General features: G+C 36.6%; 3 protein-coding genes across 11 annotated transcripts in view; 1 reads left to right on the forward strand and 2 right to left on the reverse strand.

Annotated features, from left to right (window-relative positions):
• The window catches only part of LOC123694985 (protein lap4), a 74427-nt gene extending 67061 nt beyond the window's left edge, over nucleotides 1-7366 (forward strand). For 5 of the 9 annotated variants that reach the window (XM_045640642.1, XM_045640643.1, XM_045640645.1 and 2 more), the window contains 7 exons: nucleotides 780-2117; nucleotides 2503-2608; nucleotides 2694-2865; nucleotides 3301-3442; nucleotides 4376-4471; nucleotides 4982-5161; nucleotides 5944-7366. In XM_045640642.1, the coding sequence (XP_045496598.1) occupies nucleotides 780-2117; nucleotides 2503-2608; nucleotides 2694-2865; nucleotides 3301-3442; nucleotides 4376-4471; nucleotides 4982-5161; nucleotides 5944-6201 (2292 nt within the window). In that variant the 3' untranslated portion in view covers nucleotides 6202-7366. Of the gene's footprint in view, nucleotides 1-779; nucleotides 2118-2502; nucleotides 2609-2693; nucleotides 2866-3300; nucleotides 3443-4375; nucleotides 4472-4981; nucleotides 5162-5542 lie in introns of all 9 variants that reach the window. The other 4 variants (XM_045640649.1, XM_045640650.1, XM_045640648.1 and 1 more) reach the window with 4 other exon arrangements.
• A 176-nt stretch (nucleotides 7367-7542) lies between these two features.
• On the reverse strand, nucleotides 7543-9179 carry LOC123694987 (putative inner dynein arm light chain, axonemal). The gene is made up of 6 exons (XM_045640656.1): nucleotides 9038-9179; nucleotides 8804-8935; nucleotides 8558-8707; nucleotides 8237-8365; nucleotides 7713-7910; nucleotides 7543-7578 (listed from the first exon to the last, which is right to left on the reverse strand). The coding sequence occupies exons 1-6, from the start codon at nucleotides 9122-9124 to the stop codon at nucleotides 7543-7545; spliced, it is 732 nt and encodes a 243-aa protein (XP_045496612.1). The 5' UTR covers nucleotides 9125-9179.
• Nucleotides 9180-10552: 1373 nt separating this feature from the next.
• On the reverse strand, nucleotides 10553-13564 carry LOC123694802 (mediator of RNA polymerase II transcription subunit 4). Its single transcript, XM_045640371.1, has 5 exons — nucleotides 13381-13564; nucleotides 12814-12994; nucleotides 12576-12727; nucleotides 12041-12219; nucleotides 10553-11468 (listed from the first exon to the last, which is right to left on the reverse strand). Exons 1-5 carry the CDS (start codon nucleotides 13446-13448, stop codon nucleotides 11293-11295), a joined length of 756 nt encoding a protein of 251 aa, XP_045496327.1. The 5' UTR covers nucleotides 13449-13564; the 3' UTR covers nucleotides 10553-11292.
• Between the last annotated feature and the right edge of the window lie 2044 nt (nucleotides 13565-15608).

Consider the following 15608-nt stretch of genomic DNA (forward strand, 5'->3'; position numbering starts at 1 on the left):
ATTAGCTGATCGTCTCGATCACTTGCAGCCTTATCTATATTATACTAGTATAAACAGTTCCATGGTTTTACAATAGCTTTTATATCTTATTAAAACATCTAGAAACCTATATGTTCTTTTTAGATTTATGACGTGTTCCCAAAATTAAATTTTATATAAGCGTAGTTGTTGAATTATTCACTTTAATAGTATATTTCATGTTATTTGCAGTCGTTTATAGTATATTATGTTGTTTCGATAAAGTGTGTGCTCCCATATTGGATATCGAACACGAATAAAAGTTTAACATATCAAGCTTAAATTTTGGCCTTCAGAAAATTGTTGATGTTATTCGTTAAAATTCCATAAATTGTATTGCCAAAATATTGACTGCCAATTATTTCAATTGTGTTGATTGAAGTGACTTTATTATTAGAATAAAAATTTATGTTTCAATTTGTATACAAAATTATTGAAAATGGGAATTATATTTTAGTGTTGATCTTAAATACATAATGTTTCAGAAAATAGTGTTTTTCTCTTACTCTCTTTACAATTGTTAATTTAAGTTAGCGCCTTTAAATCATTTATTTTGGAAGATTTTTTGTTATTAGCTAAATTCTGTTTATTTTCTTCGAATTATTTACATTACGCGTTTTCGTGCAAGTCGCTTCGCCGCAGCCAGCAATCTATGGAATACTTATATCTATTATCTATTCAGTTCTCGCACTCTCAGCTTTCGGTCTACAATTGCTAAGTAACAATTTGAGTAAAGTGTATATTGTGTTGGTTCCGGTTAGTCGTCTAGCTCTCAAGCGGCGCCGCTATCGCCGCTGGCGGTGTTCACGGAACAGAAAGTGAAGACGCCGTCCCCCGCGCCCGGCGACGCGAGCCCGGCCCCACACCCGCACACGCAACACCCGCAACACCCGCCCAACCCACCCGCCAAACAGAAACCTCAAGTTCCCCGCAAACCGCAAATCAAGCGAGTTAGTTTCACGCCGGATTCCGACGACGTACATGAAATAATATCGCCCACGAAACGACCGACCTCGCTATCCGAATCGCATGAGTTGCATGACCGCGACCCGAGTGACCGCTCGAATACTAACGATGCATGCTCCGACAGTAGGCCATTACTAATCCGCCACCAAACTACAGTCGAGACACATGAACCGAAAAAGTTAACGCCCGTCGTTCGGCCGGAAGATTTTATAATTCCCCCTCCGCCATTATTCGCCACTAAAGTAAGTGAAAGTCAATTAGTTCACGACATCGTAAAAGGCGTAGACGTCCCGCTAATCGCTGTTGTCCCCGAACGCATCGTTCTGCCCGAGCCGACCGTGGCAGAGACGACCGTGCAGTCGTCTAACTCCACGAATTCCCCAGAAACTGAATTTCCACCCCCCGTAAATTATGAAGCTTTCCCGGCTTTTGAACCTACAAATAAACGTAGTGATGAATCATCACGATCTATTATATATTCCGATGTGCCTTCACCACAAGTCTTCCGTAGCGAACCTCCTTCATTAGAAAGTGATGAAATATATTATAATGAGCTATCAGTCAGTCCAGGTACGGCACCGGAACCGCCTGCGTTACTTCATGCTCAATATAAAACGCTTCCTACAGTCTCACACGTGCCTAATTCTCCCTGCTATTTACATCCAGACAGAAATTATTTCGATGATATGTCGAAGTCAAATGAGAGTCAATCATTGAAAGATTTAAGAGTTAAAAATATATCATCTACTATGGTACATTCGACGACGTATCCGCCCTACAATCCTTATCCTTCATTAACTACTGTAGCGGGAACATACAATCCTTATACGTGTGTAGTTCCTGAAAACACTCATAAACCTACATATTCAACCCAAAAATCTTTATCACCATCATTAGTAACTTCAGTAAGCAAGGACATAAACGCTAATCTTACACAACCTGGTCCGCTTGTGGGTAATCGACCTAAGAGTGCGCAGTCTGAGAGAAGAGTACGTTTTGGCGAAGTGACGAGTGCTTTTGAGTACGATATTTTGCCGAAAAGTTTGGAAACAATGAGAGAGGGGAGCTCCTCGCCTGCACCAACCCTCAAACCCGCATGGAGCAGCAAAACCAAATCCTTCGCCACCGGCGAGGTAATAATTGATGTTCGGCAATTTATCCACACACACCAACACTCAGCTTCTTATGATTGTGTTCGTCGACAACCCAGTTCGAGTATTTGACTAAAAACACACATGAATCAGTGTTCCCACTCCCATTTCCCCTCATTTTGTACGGATTTAACTTGCATTTTTTATACTTTGCATGCTTAAAATATATCCTAACACATCTTTATTTTATTCATTGTAGCAATTCATGTTTTCATTTCATATTAATTAACTGCATGGGTGTTTGCCTGGTGACGGGATCTCATTATTTGTATATATCATATGCTTCTTACCATTATTTAAACATTGTCACTTATTTGTAGTTGGTTTTTATTGTTTTATATTTTGATTAAAACCCTCGTTTCCCCAGGCTTCCCCACCTCATTCTGGTAAATTTGTGAAAGCATCTGTCAGCGATAAGAAAAAGTTTTTCGAAAACGCAATGGAAGAAAGCCACAAATCATCACCTAAACCAGGTAAATATATTTTTAAACAAATTCATACAGTTTTTATGTGGGTTATGATTTTCAGGTCTGTACTAAAATTATTTTATAATTTCAGAAAAAGTTTTCACATTCCTGTCGGCGGATGAGGTGGAGAAATTGAAGCAGGAAGAGGAAAGGAAAATGGCGTCGTTATCTCGCTCCGAGCTCAGGTCTTGGTCCCCGGGGGAGGACCGACACAGCGGAGACAGCGAGCATTCCGACGATGAGCCGTACGAGAACGGCCATAGGTAATGGATTACACTTAAATATTGTGTAGTATGATCTATTTACTGTTATTTGAAGTAGATGGATAAAATGTAGTATCAATTAAATATATATAATTTTGAAATAATACCAAGTATCTATATAGTTACGTTTCTGTTTTGTCGCTATTGCTTTTTAATATAATATTATTTTAACCGTCCAGGAGATAATTGAAAATTAATTGGAATCGGAGAGAATGCCATAGCGGGCCACGAAAACAAAATCATGTAGTGCTTTTTGTAAAATCGTGAGCGAAGAACACGACGTATTCCATGCATCTTTCTTTGTTTTAAACTATTTTCATCATTTGAGAAATCCAAAGTTAAGATTTGCATATTATATCGTATTATACATATATGTTTAATATTATTATTTAGTATCTACTGTATATTTTACGAACATTTCCCACACACTTCCAGCGTATCCCTGGGCGGCGTGAGTCCGTCAGCAAAATCTCAACGGCGGCGACAAGCTCGCTCGCCGTCCGAGCACGAGGACGAGCACGAGCGGGCCGCGAGGCGGGCTGCCTGGCGAGCCGCTAGACTGCGCTCGCTTGAACAGGTGCGTCGTTGTTGCACGGGGTACACACACACACACCTATAGAGGAAGAGAGATAGGCACACACGCACACACACACCTATAGAGGAAGAGAGATAGGCACACACGCACACACACACCTATAGAGGAAGAGAGATAGGCACACACGCACACACACACCTATAGAGGAAGAGAGATAGGCACACACGCACACACACACCTATAGAGGAAGAGAGATAGGCACACACGCACACACACAACTATAGAGGAAGAGAGATAGGCACACACGCACACACACACCTATAGAGGAAGAGAGATAGGCACACACGCACACACACACCTATAGAGGAAGAGAGATAGGCACACACGCACACACACACCTATAGAGGAAGAGAGATAGGCACACACGCACACACACACCTATAGAGGAAGAGAGATAGGCACACACGCACACACACACCTATAGAGGAAGAGAGATAGGCACACACGCACACACACACCTATAGAGGAAGAGAGATAGGCACACACGCACACACACACCTATAGAGGAAGAGAGATAGGCATACACGCGCACATAGATAAGCAGCAGATAAACACAAACGTGAAAAAGATGCGTACACACAAGCACTATAGAAGTGCTTACATCCAACACAAGTCAGACCATTTCAATTGAAACACTGCCTTACCTCGAGAACTTTCATCAACGTTCGACGTATTGGTCAGTTGAACGTTACCTTAAATATGATAATTTAGGTACACTAAGGAACTAATTTAGGTACTTAGGTACACTAAGAAAAGTGTGAAAATATCAAACTGTAGGGTTTATGATGATAAGGATCTATAAACTATTGACAAATTAGGTAATGTTTTAGAAATTAAAAACAAAACATTTCCTGTTCGAGTATATTATAGGGCAATAGCTTTCGAATAAAGAGGCTTGAATGATTAACATTTTAGGATGCAATTGAGTCACAAAAAGCAATTAAAAGCATGGTGGGCCCGGCGCATGACATCATAGGAGAAGTACCTCCGAGGGACAGATCTCCTTCAGAGGTAAATTTAACCTTTATTATGTGTCGACTGTCCTATTGATATTAACTAAAGCTATTTCCAGTGGAACGAACATTTATAATAAAATTGTTTTGTAATAATAAAGACAACGATGTCTTTCAAACTTTTAATTTAATATTCATCCATATTATTTTATGGTTTAAACTATTTATCATTTTATTAATTTTATGTTCATTCCACTTCTATGTCAGAATGTATGTGTTAATCCATTATCTAATACATGTTTTGTTGTCTTTAACATCATTGTCATTAACATTCAAATATCCTGGTGATGCATTTATCACGTATCATGGTATACGTGACTTCACTACTTCACACTGTATTTCTGCATTGAGAGTAAAAATTATAGCTTTCGAAACAGTGAGACAATGAACTAAACTAAACCAAATTGTTTAACTCGTATGTATCTGAGGTCGGGAGTATATGTCGCTTAGCTGGCGCATTGTGTACGTCTAATCGGGGTGTGTGTCACATTGGCTTTAAAAATTATAGAAATGGCCCCTGCCACGTATCGCGTTGCGTACAAAACCGGGGCCGATACTGGCCGTCAAGGAGAAGGAAAAATTATTAGACGAGAGAATAACGCTTCGCACGGAGGAATACGTGTGTCCCGCCACCGGCGAGACCAAAGTCCGAACTGTCGAGTACATTGAGAAAGTCATTGAGAAAGAGGTACTGCGATTGTAAATGCTAAAGTATACTAGAGGTCGCTGTACACAAGCAATGCCGTTTCGTGTGTGGTTTAATGTTGTTACATATGTGTGTATATTGATTGACGCTTAGCTTACTTAGGGACTGACTTGACTTTTTGACATATATTTCACTAGTGGGGCCTACACGCAAATAATTTCTACACTGTTGAAACACCGTTTAGTTAAGTGTAAATACAGCAGAATAGCAGCACATTGTCACGAATGTTCGTTATGGTGATGGTGGAAAACGATCAATTACTGTAGATATATTGATGTTTTATATAATTTAAATGTATATATTTATTTGTTTATTGCATGATATTTGAGCATGGCATGTTAAAGTTTGTTGTGCTTTTGTCAGACCATACCTGGGTTCTAGACATGGAATCTTCACAACAGGAGTAATGGTTCGTTGAGTTTATTTAATACACGTAATACATAACCGTACTTCAGTTTCTTATATTTTTTCATTGCTAAAACTGAAATACGGTTCATAGGACGATAATTGCTTAGCCTGATCGACGCTTTTTAGTTTTAGATAGTGCTATTTTACATTTAAGCATAACATGTGGCATGAAAATCATTCGAAAACATTAAAAGTCGAGTTCATTCGAACGCATTTCTAACGATACATAACCAGATCGTACCGAAAGTTCATTCATTCATCAATTAAACGATAACTTTCACATTTTTATTCAGGTAGAATCTTTCATTCTCTCTTTTTATTTTTACACCAATCACTGACAAGTGATATCTCTCCAGGTCGAAACGACGCAAGAGAAAATAATATCGTTGGAGCTGACGACGAGCCCCAGCAGCGAGACGGCGCCCACAGAGCTGGCGGGCGCGATGGGGCTGGGGGAGGGGGAGGGCGAGGGGGAGGGGGAGGGGGAGGGCAGCTCCCTCCAGCCTGACATCGTGCAGGTTGTCAACCCCCTGCTGGACGGCGGCGCGGGCCACGTCACCGCCATCCCCGTGGGGCCCGCGCACAGACTCACCGCCTACTCGGAGCACCAGTAGACCCCCCCACGCGCGAAACTAGAATATTTTTATTTTTCTTTCATAATTTTGCTTTGCCGTGCAAAATTCTTTTTAAAGAAACGCGTAAAAATAATTTATTAGTTGACGGCGCGAACGTCCCGGCCGGCCTCGTGAGCGCCAGAACGCGCGAGATACGTAGCAGCCGCGGCCCCGACTCGCTCCATCCGAGCGACGAACTCGTTTGTAGATTTCTTCAGAACAACGAACGTTTTAATGTTTCCATCTTCTGTATTATAACTGTGATAATAAAATAGAAATTCCACCGATGTATAGAGGCCCGTCGAAGAAATCCACCAACGACTTTTTTTTTATAAATCGTGCATTTTCTTATCACAATTGTTTTATTTTTTTACTATTATTTCGCGACGGAGATTCGTGTACGAGATGCGTATCTATTTTGATATTGTACTTTGAATACTTTACGTATTGTAATATTTTCATTCCGTGCAAGATTTTATTGTTTGACTGAATGCCGATGCAGTACTTGTGTACTTTAGGAGCGATAAGAATTCATCGGGTCGGTAGGCGAGATTACTTAAGTGTAGGTACAAACTATCAGTCACATGTTTTATCAGATAGACAGACTATATTTGGCATCACAGTCTTATTCGTTCGACACTTTGATCATTTTTAAGTACCTTTAACGTAGTTTATAATTTTTATTTTTGTATTGTCATCATTCGTACAGTATTTGTGTTTTAACTGGTGTATTATTTTAATTTAATAATTTTATTGTAACAATTATGTATGTGGTGCCTTAATTCTAAATGGATTAATTATTGTAAAATAGCGATTTTTAACAATGTCAACTCTATTCATAATGATAATAGATTCCAATTTAATTGTAATTATACAAATAGAATTTTTGCATTTGAACTTAGCGATGCTGTATTGTCTTTTTTAAATGTATAATTATTGTCTATTGACTAAATCTCAACAAATTGTATATTTCCGTTGATAAATGTTTTTTGGAAAAATAATTTAATAGACTCATGTTAGTATGTACCGCGTGTTGATTGAGAGAGTGGTGAATGTGTGTCCTTTGTATCTTTTTAAGACTCTTTAGCTACATGTGGATTGTAAACTAATGGAAATATTGGATGTTTGTCCTATAAATGGTTTAATATATATTTTAATAAAATGATTTGGTTGTTTTATTGTCTTTAACCCTGTATTTAAATTGGTAGTGATATAAGTAAATTAAACACATTACATCCAGTAAAACATTTAATATAGGTAATGGAAACAATAATAATAGGTATAACATAATTAAAATTAACTAAATATCTTATTATTAGTTATAAATTATAATAATCTTGACTACTTCTTTGGTGCAATGATGCCTTCCAGTTGCGCCTGAAATATAATGGATAATAAATTCATAATATTAATTGTAGTTACAATATTGTAAGAAAACCAATTTGCAACAATCTACTCTATTTTAACTTAAAATAAGGTTGAAAATATGCAATGAAATACTAAAAACGTACCTTCAATTGCGCATTAGTCTTCTTCAAAGCAAGTAGTTCTTCTTGATGACGCTTTTCTTCAGCGGCGCGTAGTTCTGCCGCTCGTCTCTCTAATTGTTCAGTTTTCTGTTTCAACTCAGTACATTGCTTCTCAAGAGCGGACCGCTCAGCTTCGAGCTTGGCCACTTGATCCATTAAATCCGATTTACCTTGTTCAGACTGCAATCAGTTATAGATTAGTTGGTTAGAAAAATATTGAGAACTGTGATGTGAAATTGCAGTAGGTTTTTTTACTTGATTTTTTTACTGTAGACATGGTACCTATGCAATTCAATTAAAAGTGCTGGAAGGAAAATTACTTTTAAGTGCTTGACACCTCGCAGTGAGGACGTGAGGACTTTTGACCATACTTCCCTACTTATTTATGTCTAAGAATACGTTCGCTTATTTCGAAACGGGATGCTGACTAACTTTGTATCCATTTAAAACATTTTTGTTTCATTATTATTATAACAACAAGTTTTAGGAAATTAAAATTAATTAACCTGTAATGCTTTTCGCATTCCAAATGCAATTGAACTACAATACAGGGTTTGGTATGCTTCCATAGTAATTCGAGCTTCATCACGCACACGCAACAGCAGTAATCCCCTCTCACCACAGTTTATTGTTACCTAAAAGTAAATAAGTTTTATGCCTTAGTAAGTTTTAATTTAATTTCATATGGTTATGAAAAGAATTGTAGGTAACATGATCAACGTCCCTATTCTAACCGGAAATAACAAACTATATCCAAAAAATTTTAATTGTTTGGCTTATCTAGAATTTTTATATTTTTACGTAATCAAAAACCCCAATAAACTTACTTGTCGTATCAACTCGTCGAAGCATTGTGTATAGAGTTGTCTACGAACGGGACAAATGCCCGTTTCACGGGCCTGCCTCTGTTGCAAACGAGTGTCTAACATTTCTTGCAGATTTATTACATCGAGTCTTGTGGCGGGAGTCGATGATATCTAAGTAAGTATTTTAAAAAAATAAATGAGGACGTATAGAAAAATTGTTGTAGTTGTTGTTGGATATTCCTAGTAGGTGGTAATAATTAAGATTACCTTCTGGGTCCATATTTGGCCATCTTCTTCCCATTCTTTAGGAGGTAAGATAGCGTTTAAAATTTCCTCTGTTTCGCGTTTGGCTTCTGTTGGTACACATGGCTGTGCCGCTGTGCTTATACTTGGCGGTTGCTGTAGTTTATTTAAATAAAAATGTAATTTGATTAATGATCATGTTTGTCTTTTTTTCTGCCTTAGAAGCTGAATCATCATTGGGTTGTAAATATTACCTACCGCTTTTTCCGGTTGTTTGGTCACTAAAACTGGATTATCATAACGAACTAGAGTATCCTCTGCAGAAACTGGTGCCCTTTCACCCATTTTTTATAATAAAAATATTTTATTGTAAACCGATTTGACTGTTTTTGAGTTGTTTATCAACAATAGTGGTAACTATAGCAACCACAACTTCATGAGATAGCTATGAAATCTTGTATGAAATATGAAATCCATAGTGGTCTAAAAAATTTTTAGTTGCAATAATTTTACCTACCTTCCTACGTTCTTCACCACCACTAATATCTTGAGCTATGCTATTCTCGAGAATAGCATAGCCACAGAATACTTCATAGTAGACATGACATAGCTCAAGCAAGATACTAGTGAATAATAATAAGATTAAAAGAAAAGATAATAATTTATTTTAGACATAGGTAATAATTATTGAGGGTGTGCGATTGGAGCCTATAAATTATGTTAGGGAGCATTTCTATGTAATGCAGGTAACGTTCGTGTGAATGTTCGACGCTCCTGTTCGTCATAATGCTTTTTAATTCAACCTTTTGCTATAGAAACAGTGTCAGTAAAATGTAAAGGTAATGCCTATAGGAGCACTTATTTTTAAAATCAAGTTATTCAAAACATAGAACCATCATGTTCGATAAAATTTGAAAATGGTTAATACATTTTCTGCTACCTACTGCTCTTATTTAAAACCCAGCCTTTAAATGAGCCTTCAGCCTTAAGGTTTCCTGCTTTTGATCAATAAAAAAAACCTATGGGTATACTCACTTATAGCTAAATTATAAGCTAAAGCTTATGATATTACGCCACACGGCTTAGGGTCAACTCACACCAAAAGAGCGGCGAAGCGCAGCGCAGCGCGGCGAAGCGCGGAGTAGCGGAGGCCCGCGACTTCTCGAGCATTCCAGCGACTTCTCGAGCAGTCGCGGGAATCCGCGCGCCTTCCCGCGAAATTCACGGGTCGCTCTGCGCAGTTCGAATGCTCGCGCGCACAGACGCGTGCGGGGAGCGGGCGCGAGGGGCGGGATATTGCCAGCGGCCGCTCGCGAATGCTCGAGCATTCTCTGGAATTCCCGCGACTTCTCGCGCAGTCGCACGGCTCCGTATGGAATTCCACGAAATTCCAGCGGCGCCGCGGGCATCCGCGCGACTCGTTCGAGCTTGTCATGCGATAATAAGTATTATAGTAATGAAGATAAAGTTAAAATTCATATGACACGGAAACTGCGCTCCGCTTCGCCGCGCTTCGACGCTCTTTTGGTGTGAGTTGACCCTTAAAAGTATAGCTGTTAGTAAGCGAGATAGTTCAATCTGTAATGCCTTTGCTGTTGGTAGTAATTACAGGTTATTTTAATAATCTTACTTGTTCTTAAATGATCGTTCGAAGTAATGTAAAAATTATAAAAAAATTATATTAAAAATTATATTAATTGAATAAGGATACAATTTCGCCAGTAGTTAATAAATTACACCATAATCTTATGTTATAATAAAATAAAATACATGTTTATGTAAAAAATGTTTTATTTCTCATAATTACGCCTACCATACTACATATTGTGTATCATCAATATACACAAACTGCACTTAACAAACATCCAATTACACGCATACACACTTAGCAACGGGTGCGACTTAAGCAAATAATTAATTTACAAATACTTTGAAACGCTTGAATATTTTCGATGATATGAATGGTAGATAAACAAAGGTTTGATGAAGTTATTGTTAAAAAAAGCTTATAAAATATTAGCAAATGTAATTATAAGTTTTTTTTTAACAATAGTTGATTTATATTTAGTTTAAATGATTAATTTACTTATTTATATTATTTTGTGTGTTTATTCAAGCTTAGGAAAGTACTTTGTGTAAAAATAGATTGGAATATACAAATATTTTATAGGATTATTGATAAGTTTAGTATCCTTTACTACTGAGGTATTTTCACGAATGAAGTTTTCATACAACATATTATTATAGAACTACTAAACTGTACAAGTTGATCAGGCAAATTAATTTCAAAGTAAAATAAATCCTTCTAAGTATATCTATTTTGAATAGGTAGGTAATTATAATATATTTTCTGGACAATTTTTTAACCGTCTTCAAAGTTGTGGATGTTACCAATTTCTCTGACAATTAGACCAATTTTCAAAAACTTTTTTAATACCTTGACATACACATTTTCAACGTTTAAACACGAAATTCCCATTCTTCATTCATAACCATTCACTCTACATCATTAACTATTGAGAATCGCTGCTGGAGCTCGAGCTCGAGTCCGTGGACATAACTTCGACGTCCTCTTGTGCGGGCGCATCTTTCCCGCGTCCGTCGATAGCGACCGAGTTCCCGCCGCCCACTGACATGTGTAACTCGCCTGACGGATGCCATGTGAATTGATTTGTGGCTGACGCAGGCACTGGAAGATAAATTTTTAATTTATAGATATTGGTATGGGAGTAGTATATTGTGGAATATTCCAACATAATTATATATTAAATGCGATTTGTTTTTCTTTAAAAACACTTTGGGCGGAAATCTAGTATTTTTCTCACTCCTAAACAAAGCTTTGTTTTATATTAAACTATCTGTTCTATATTATAAAAGTTGTAGTGGTATCTTACAAATAGTTTAAATACAAGATTTTTAAAACTATATTGGATCTATCAAGTAATAATGCTGGAAACAAAAATTAATATCTTTATTTTTTCTGATGAATTAAACATAATATGATATGCCTATTCCAACAGCAAGTTAATATCCAATTTTAAACCTAGCTAGCTTAGAGGTCTTCTTCCAAGTATAAATAAAATTCATCAAATACCAACATTACAATATGTTACAGGAAAATAATACATAACACAAAAATCCAAACAAAACAGATATCACTAATTAATACAACACTTAACGCTGTACAAATAAACAAGCTGATAGTAATATTAACATAACATACTTTCGTTCATAATTACTAATTAGGTGATAGGTCCTTACCTCCTCCTGTAGTGATTCTATGAAGATCGTTAAGAGTGGACGGTGCATGACCATTGAGAGGCAAATCACATAATCTTCCGAGCATTCCCAGTCGCATCTCTAGATCAGTTGGATAAGGCCTGCGAGGGTCTCCCGGCTGCCAGGACAGTGGCGCGCTGACTGCATTTGACGCACTTATCCTGTAATCATGAATAGTTTAACAGGAGGTAAGATATGTTGATTTTTTCTGCAAATAATTATTGATATTCATACTTAAGTTACTACAAGTTACTTCTTATATCCAGAAATAAGAGTCAAATTATTCAATTATTTAGGTTTTTGCTAAAATGCTTTTCTATCTCTTGCGGTAAAATGATACTTTATTGGACGTCGATTTGAGAGTCGTAAATTTTTTTGTGGATAGCTATTGTTATAACCATATAATAGCTATTGCTATTACCATGAAAAAAAACCCCTCTGAACTTGACATCCATAAAATAAAAGTACAGTTTAGCCCTTCTTGCTATCCAATAAATAAAATAGAACAAAGTCTTACCTATGCGCAAACTTAATCAATTCTTCTGATGGAACAGGCCTCTTTCTTGATTTCACAATTGATGCCAACTTCTGTCTAGCTTGATATAATGATGTAGCCAATATTTGTTCTGCATCTTTTAGTTGCCGTTGCAAATGATATATGTCTTGATCCTAAAATATGTGACATGTTATATCAATGAGTTAGAGTTATATCAAGGAATCTATCATAACAAATAAATACATAAAAAAAATGTTACCTTATTGTCTACTTCAGCTTTCAATTCATTCATTTTCTGTTGAATTTTTGCTTGCTCATCAGCTAATTCTAAAGTTTTCTTTAACTCTTGATCTTTAGAAAGTAGAAGATCAGTTAACTGTGCATGATCAGCCGCTGAGAGTTTCTGAGATTTAGGAGCAATTGCTACTTCTATCATTTCTCTGAAATAAAAACCAATGTTTTAATACTATCAGTTCAACATGGAACATTACAGAGATAACTGTAAATTTTGCTTTTCTAAGTTCAAATCCAAGTTTTCTCTAATTATTTAGGCTTTATTATATTTATCTAACATCTAACATATATTATAAAGGCGAAAGTTTGTAAGTATGGATGTATGGATGTTTGTTACTCTTTCACGTAAAAACTGCTGAACCGATTACAATGAAATTTAGCACACATATAGAGGGTAACTTGGATTAACACATAGGATAGTTTTTATCCCGGAAATCCCACGGGAACGGGAACTATGCGGGTTTTTCTTTGCAAACGCGGGCGAAGCCGCGGGCGGAAACCTAGTATAATATATATGCACAAAAACACTTACTTAGCTATTAGTTCTATATCATCGATCAGCGACAGCAATCTATCTCGGGTGCTCAAATGTGATGCCATAATGTACGCAAGTTAACGGCAGTTTGAAGGTTCTCTTTTAATTGTTTTCTGTATAAGTTGTTATTTCAGTGCAGTGTGCACAGTTATTTAACATTTTATAAGAATATTAAAAAATAAACAAGAACAGTGCATTCGCCTTTGCTTGATTTGACATTGACAGTATGTGACGCTGTTTATTTGACACACACCGTCATCATTCGAAATTAATGTTGCCATTTTCATAATAGAAAAATGCGTTCCATGTTTTTCATGTTTTTAAATTAAAACAATGGTTTTATGATTAACGTAAAAATTTATTAAAATGTCGCTTTTATTAGCTTCACCTGTATGTTTATATGTATTGTATTCCTTTAGACTCGATTTTGACCCACTTTAAGGCTGGTTGCAGAGCTTGACCGACCGTCAGTGCGTACCGTCGGTCCTGACGATACGCATCAACAATTGTATGACTATGAATTGCGCATGAATTGTCATGTGACCATACGCGTGCGTATGGTCGGTCTAGCTATGAACGTTTTTATGAATTTCCATACATATGACAAGCGCGACTGACGTACGCACTGATGGTCGGTCAAGCTCTGCAAACAGCCTAAACGCAATTATTTAATTCAAACTATGAGGATTGCCGAAATTCATTGTCACCTGACAATGAAATATATTTATTCCTTTTGTGAAATACTGAGTGTTGAGTTCACTGAGTGTCACCCATTTTTATTACGGTCTATTTAAATAATATAACTACAGCTTTATTTGAGTGCGTTTCTTTTAAGACGAAAACATGATAATGTCTTTTCTTCTGTTAGGTACCTATATTTGAACAGTATCGACTATAGTATAAAATATTTCTGAGAATAATAATTATTTCACAGCAAAATTATAGGGTTGGTTACAATAGCTTATTCCATTCTTCCACTAGCGTGACCGCTCCCTTCACGGCCTCCGGGGCCGTTCCCGTGGAATTTCCGGGATAAAATCTATCCTATGTGGTTATCCAAGTTAGTTAAGTTATATGTGCGTTAAATTTCAATGTAATCGGTTCAGTAGTATTTGCGTGAAAGAGTAACAAACAAATACATACACATACATCCATCCTCGGAAACTTTTGCATTTACTTAATAATAATATTTAAGTAAGTAGGATAGGTTAGGATAATATAACATTGATAAAATACAAAATAAACCATTTTTTAGGGTTCCGTAGCCAAAATGGCAAAAACGGAACCCTTATAGTTTCGTCATGTCCGTCTGTCCGTCTGTCCGTCTGTCCGTCTGTCACAGCCGATTTACTCGGAAACTATAAGTACTACAGTGATGAAATTTGATGGGAATATGTGTTGTATGAACCGCTACAAAAATATGACACTAAATAGTAAAAAAAAGAATTGGGGGTGGGGCCCCCCATACATGTAACTGAGGGATGAAATTTTTTTTTTCGATGTACATACCCGTGTGGGGTATCAATGGAAAGGTCTTTTAAAATGATATAAAGTTTTCTAAAAAACATTTTTCTTAAAGTGAACGGTTTTTGAGATATCAGCTCTCAAAGTCGTAAAAAGTATGTCCCCCCCCCTCTATTTTTATAACTACGGGGTATAAAATTCTAAAAAAAATAGAGGTGATGCATGCTAATTAACTCTTTCAACGATTTTTGGTTTGATCAAAGTATCTCTTATAGTTTTTGAGATAGGTTGATTTAACTGTAATTTTGGTTAAGTTATTGTGCTTACACTGAAAACGATGGCTGAACCTTATAAGATAGATCAAAAAATATACTACAGTATTGTACACCTTTAAAAATCCGCGATGATATAAAATCTTTATAATGTAGGTACTTTTTACGAGAAATATTAGCTTATTCAAGCAATACGCCATTAATATTAATATTCATACATAAAAGTACAAGGCAAAATATCGGGAGAGTTTAGGCTCCATTCACCAGGTGTATAAATTGACATAATAAGTTTATTATATTTGCTGCTACGGAACCCTTTGTGCGCGAGCCCGACTCGCACTTGGCCGGTTTTTATTACAATGATTCCATTATTTTTTTTTTTAATTTACCACGTTATCCTGTTTTCAAAGTTTTTGACCTTCCAAATTGTCGTAATAATGTTGGTAGAAACTCTCCAGTAACTCGCATATGTAGTACTTTTAATGACCT

The sequence above is a fragment of the Colias croceus genome, chromosome 10, assembly GCF_905220415.1.
Source record: "Colias croceus chromosome 10, ilColCroc2.1".
Taxonomy (NCBI): domain Eukaryota; kingdom Metazoa; phylum Arthropoda; class Insecta; order Lepidoptera; family Pieridae; genus Colias; species Colias croceus.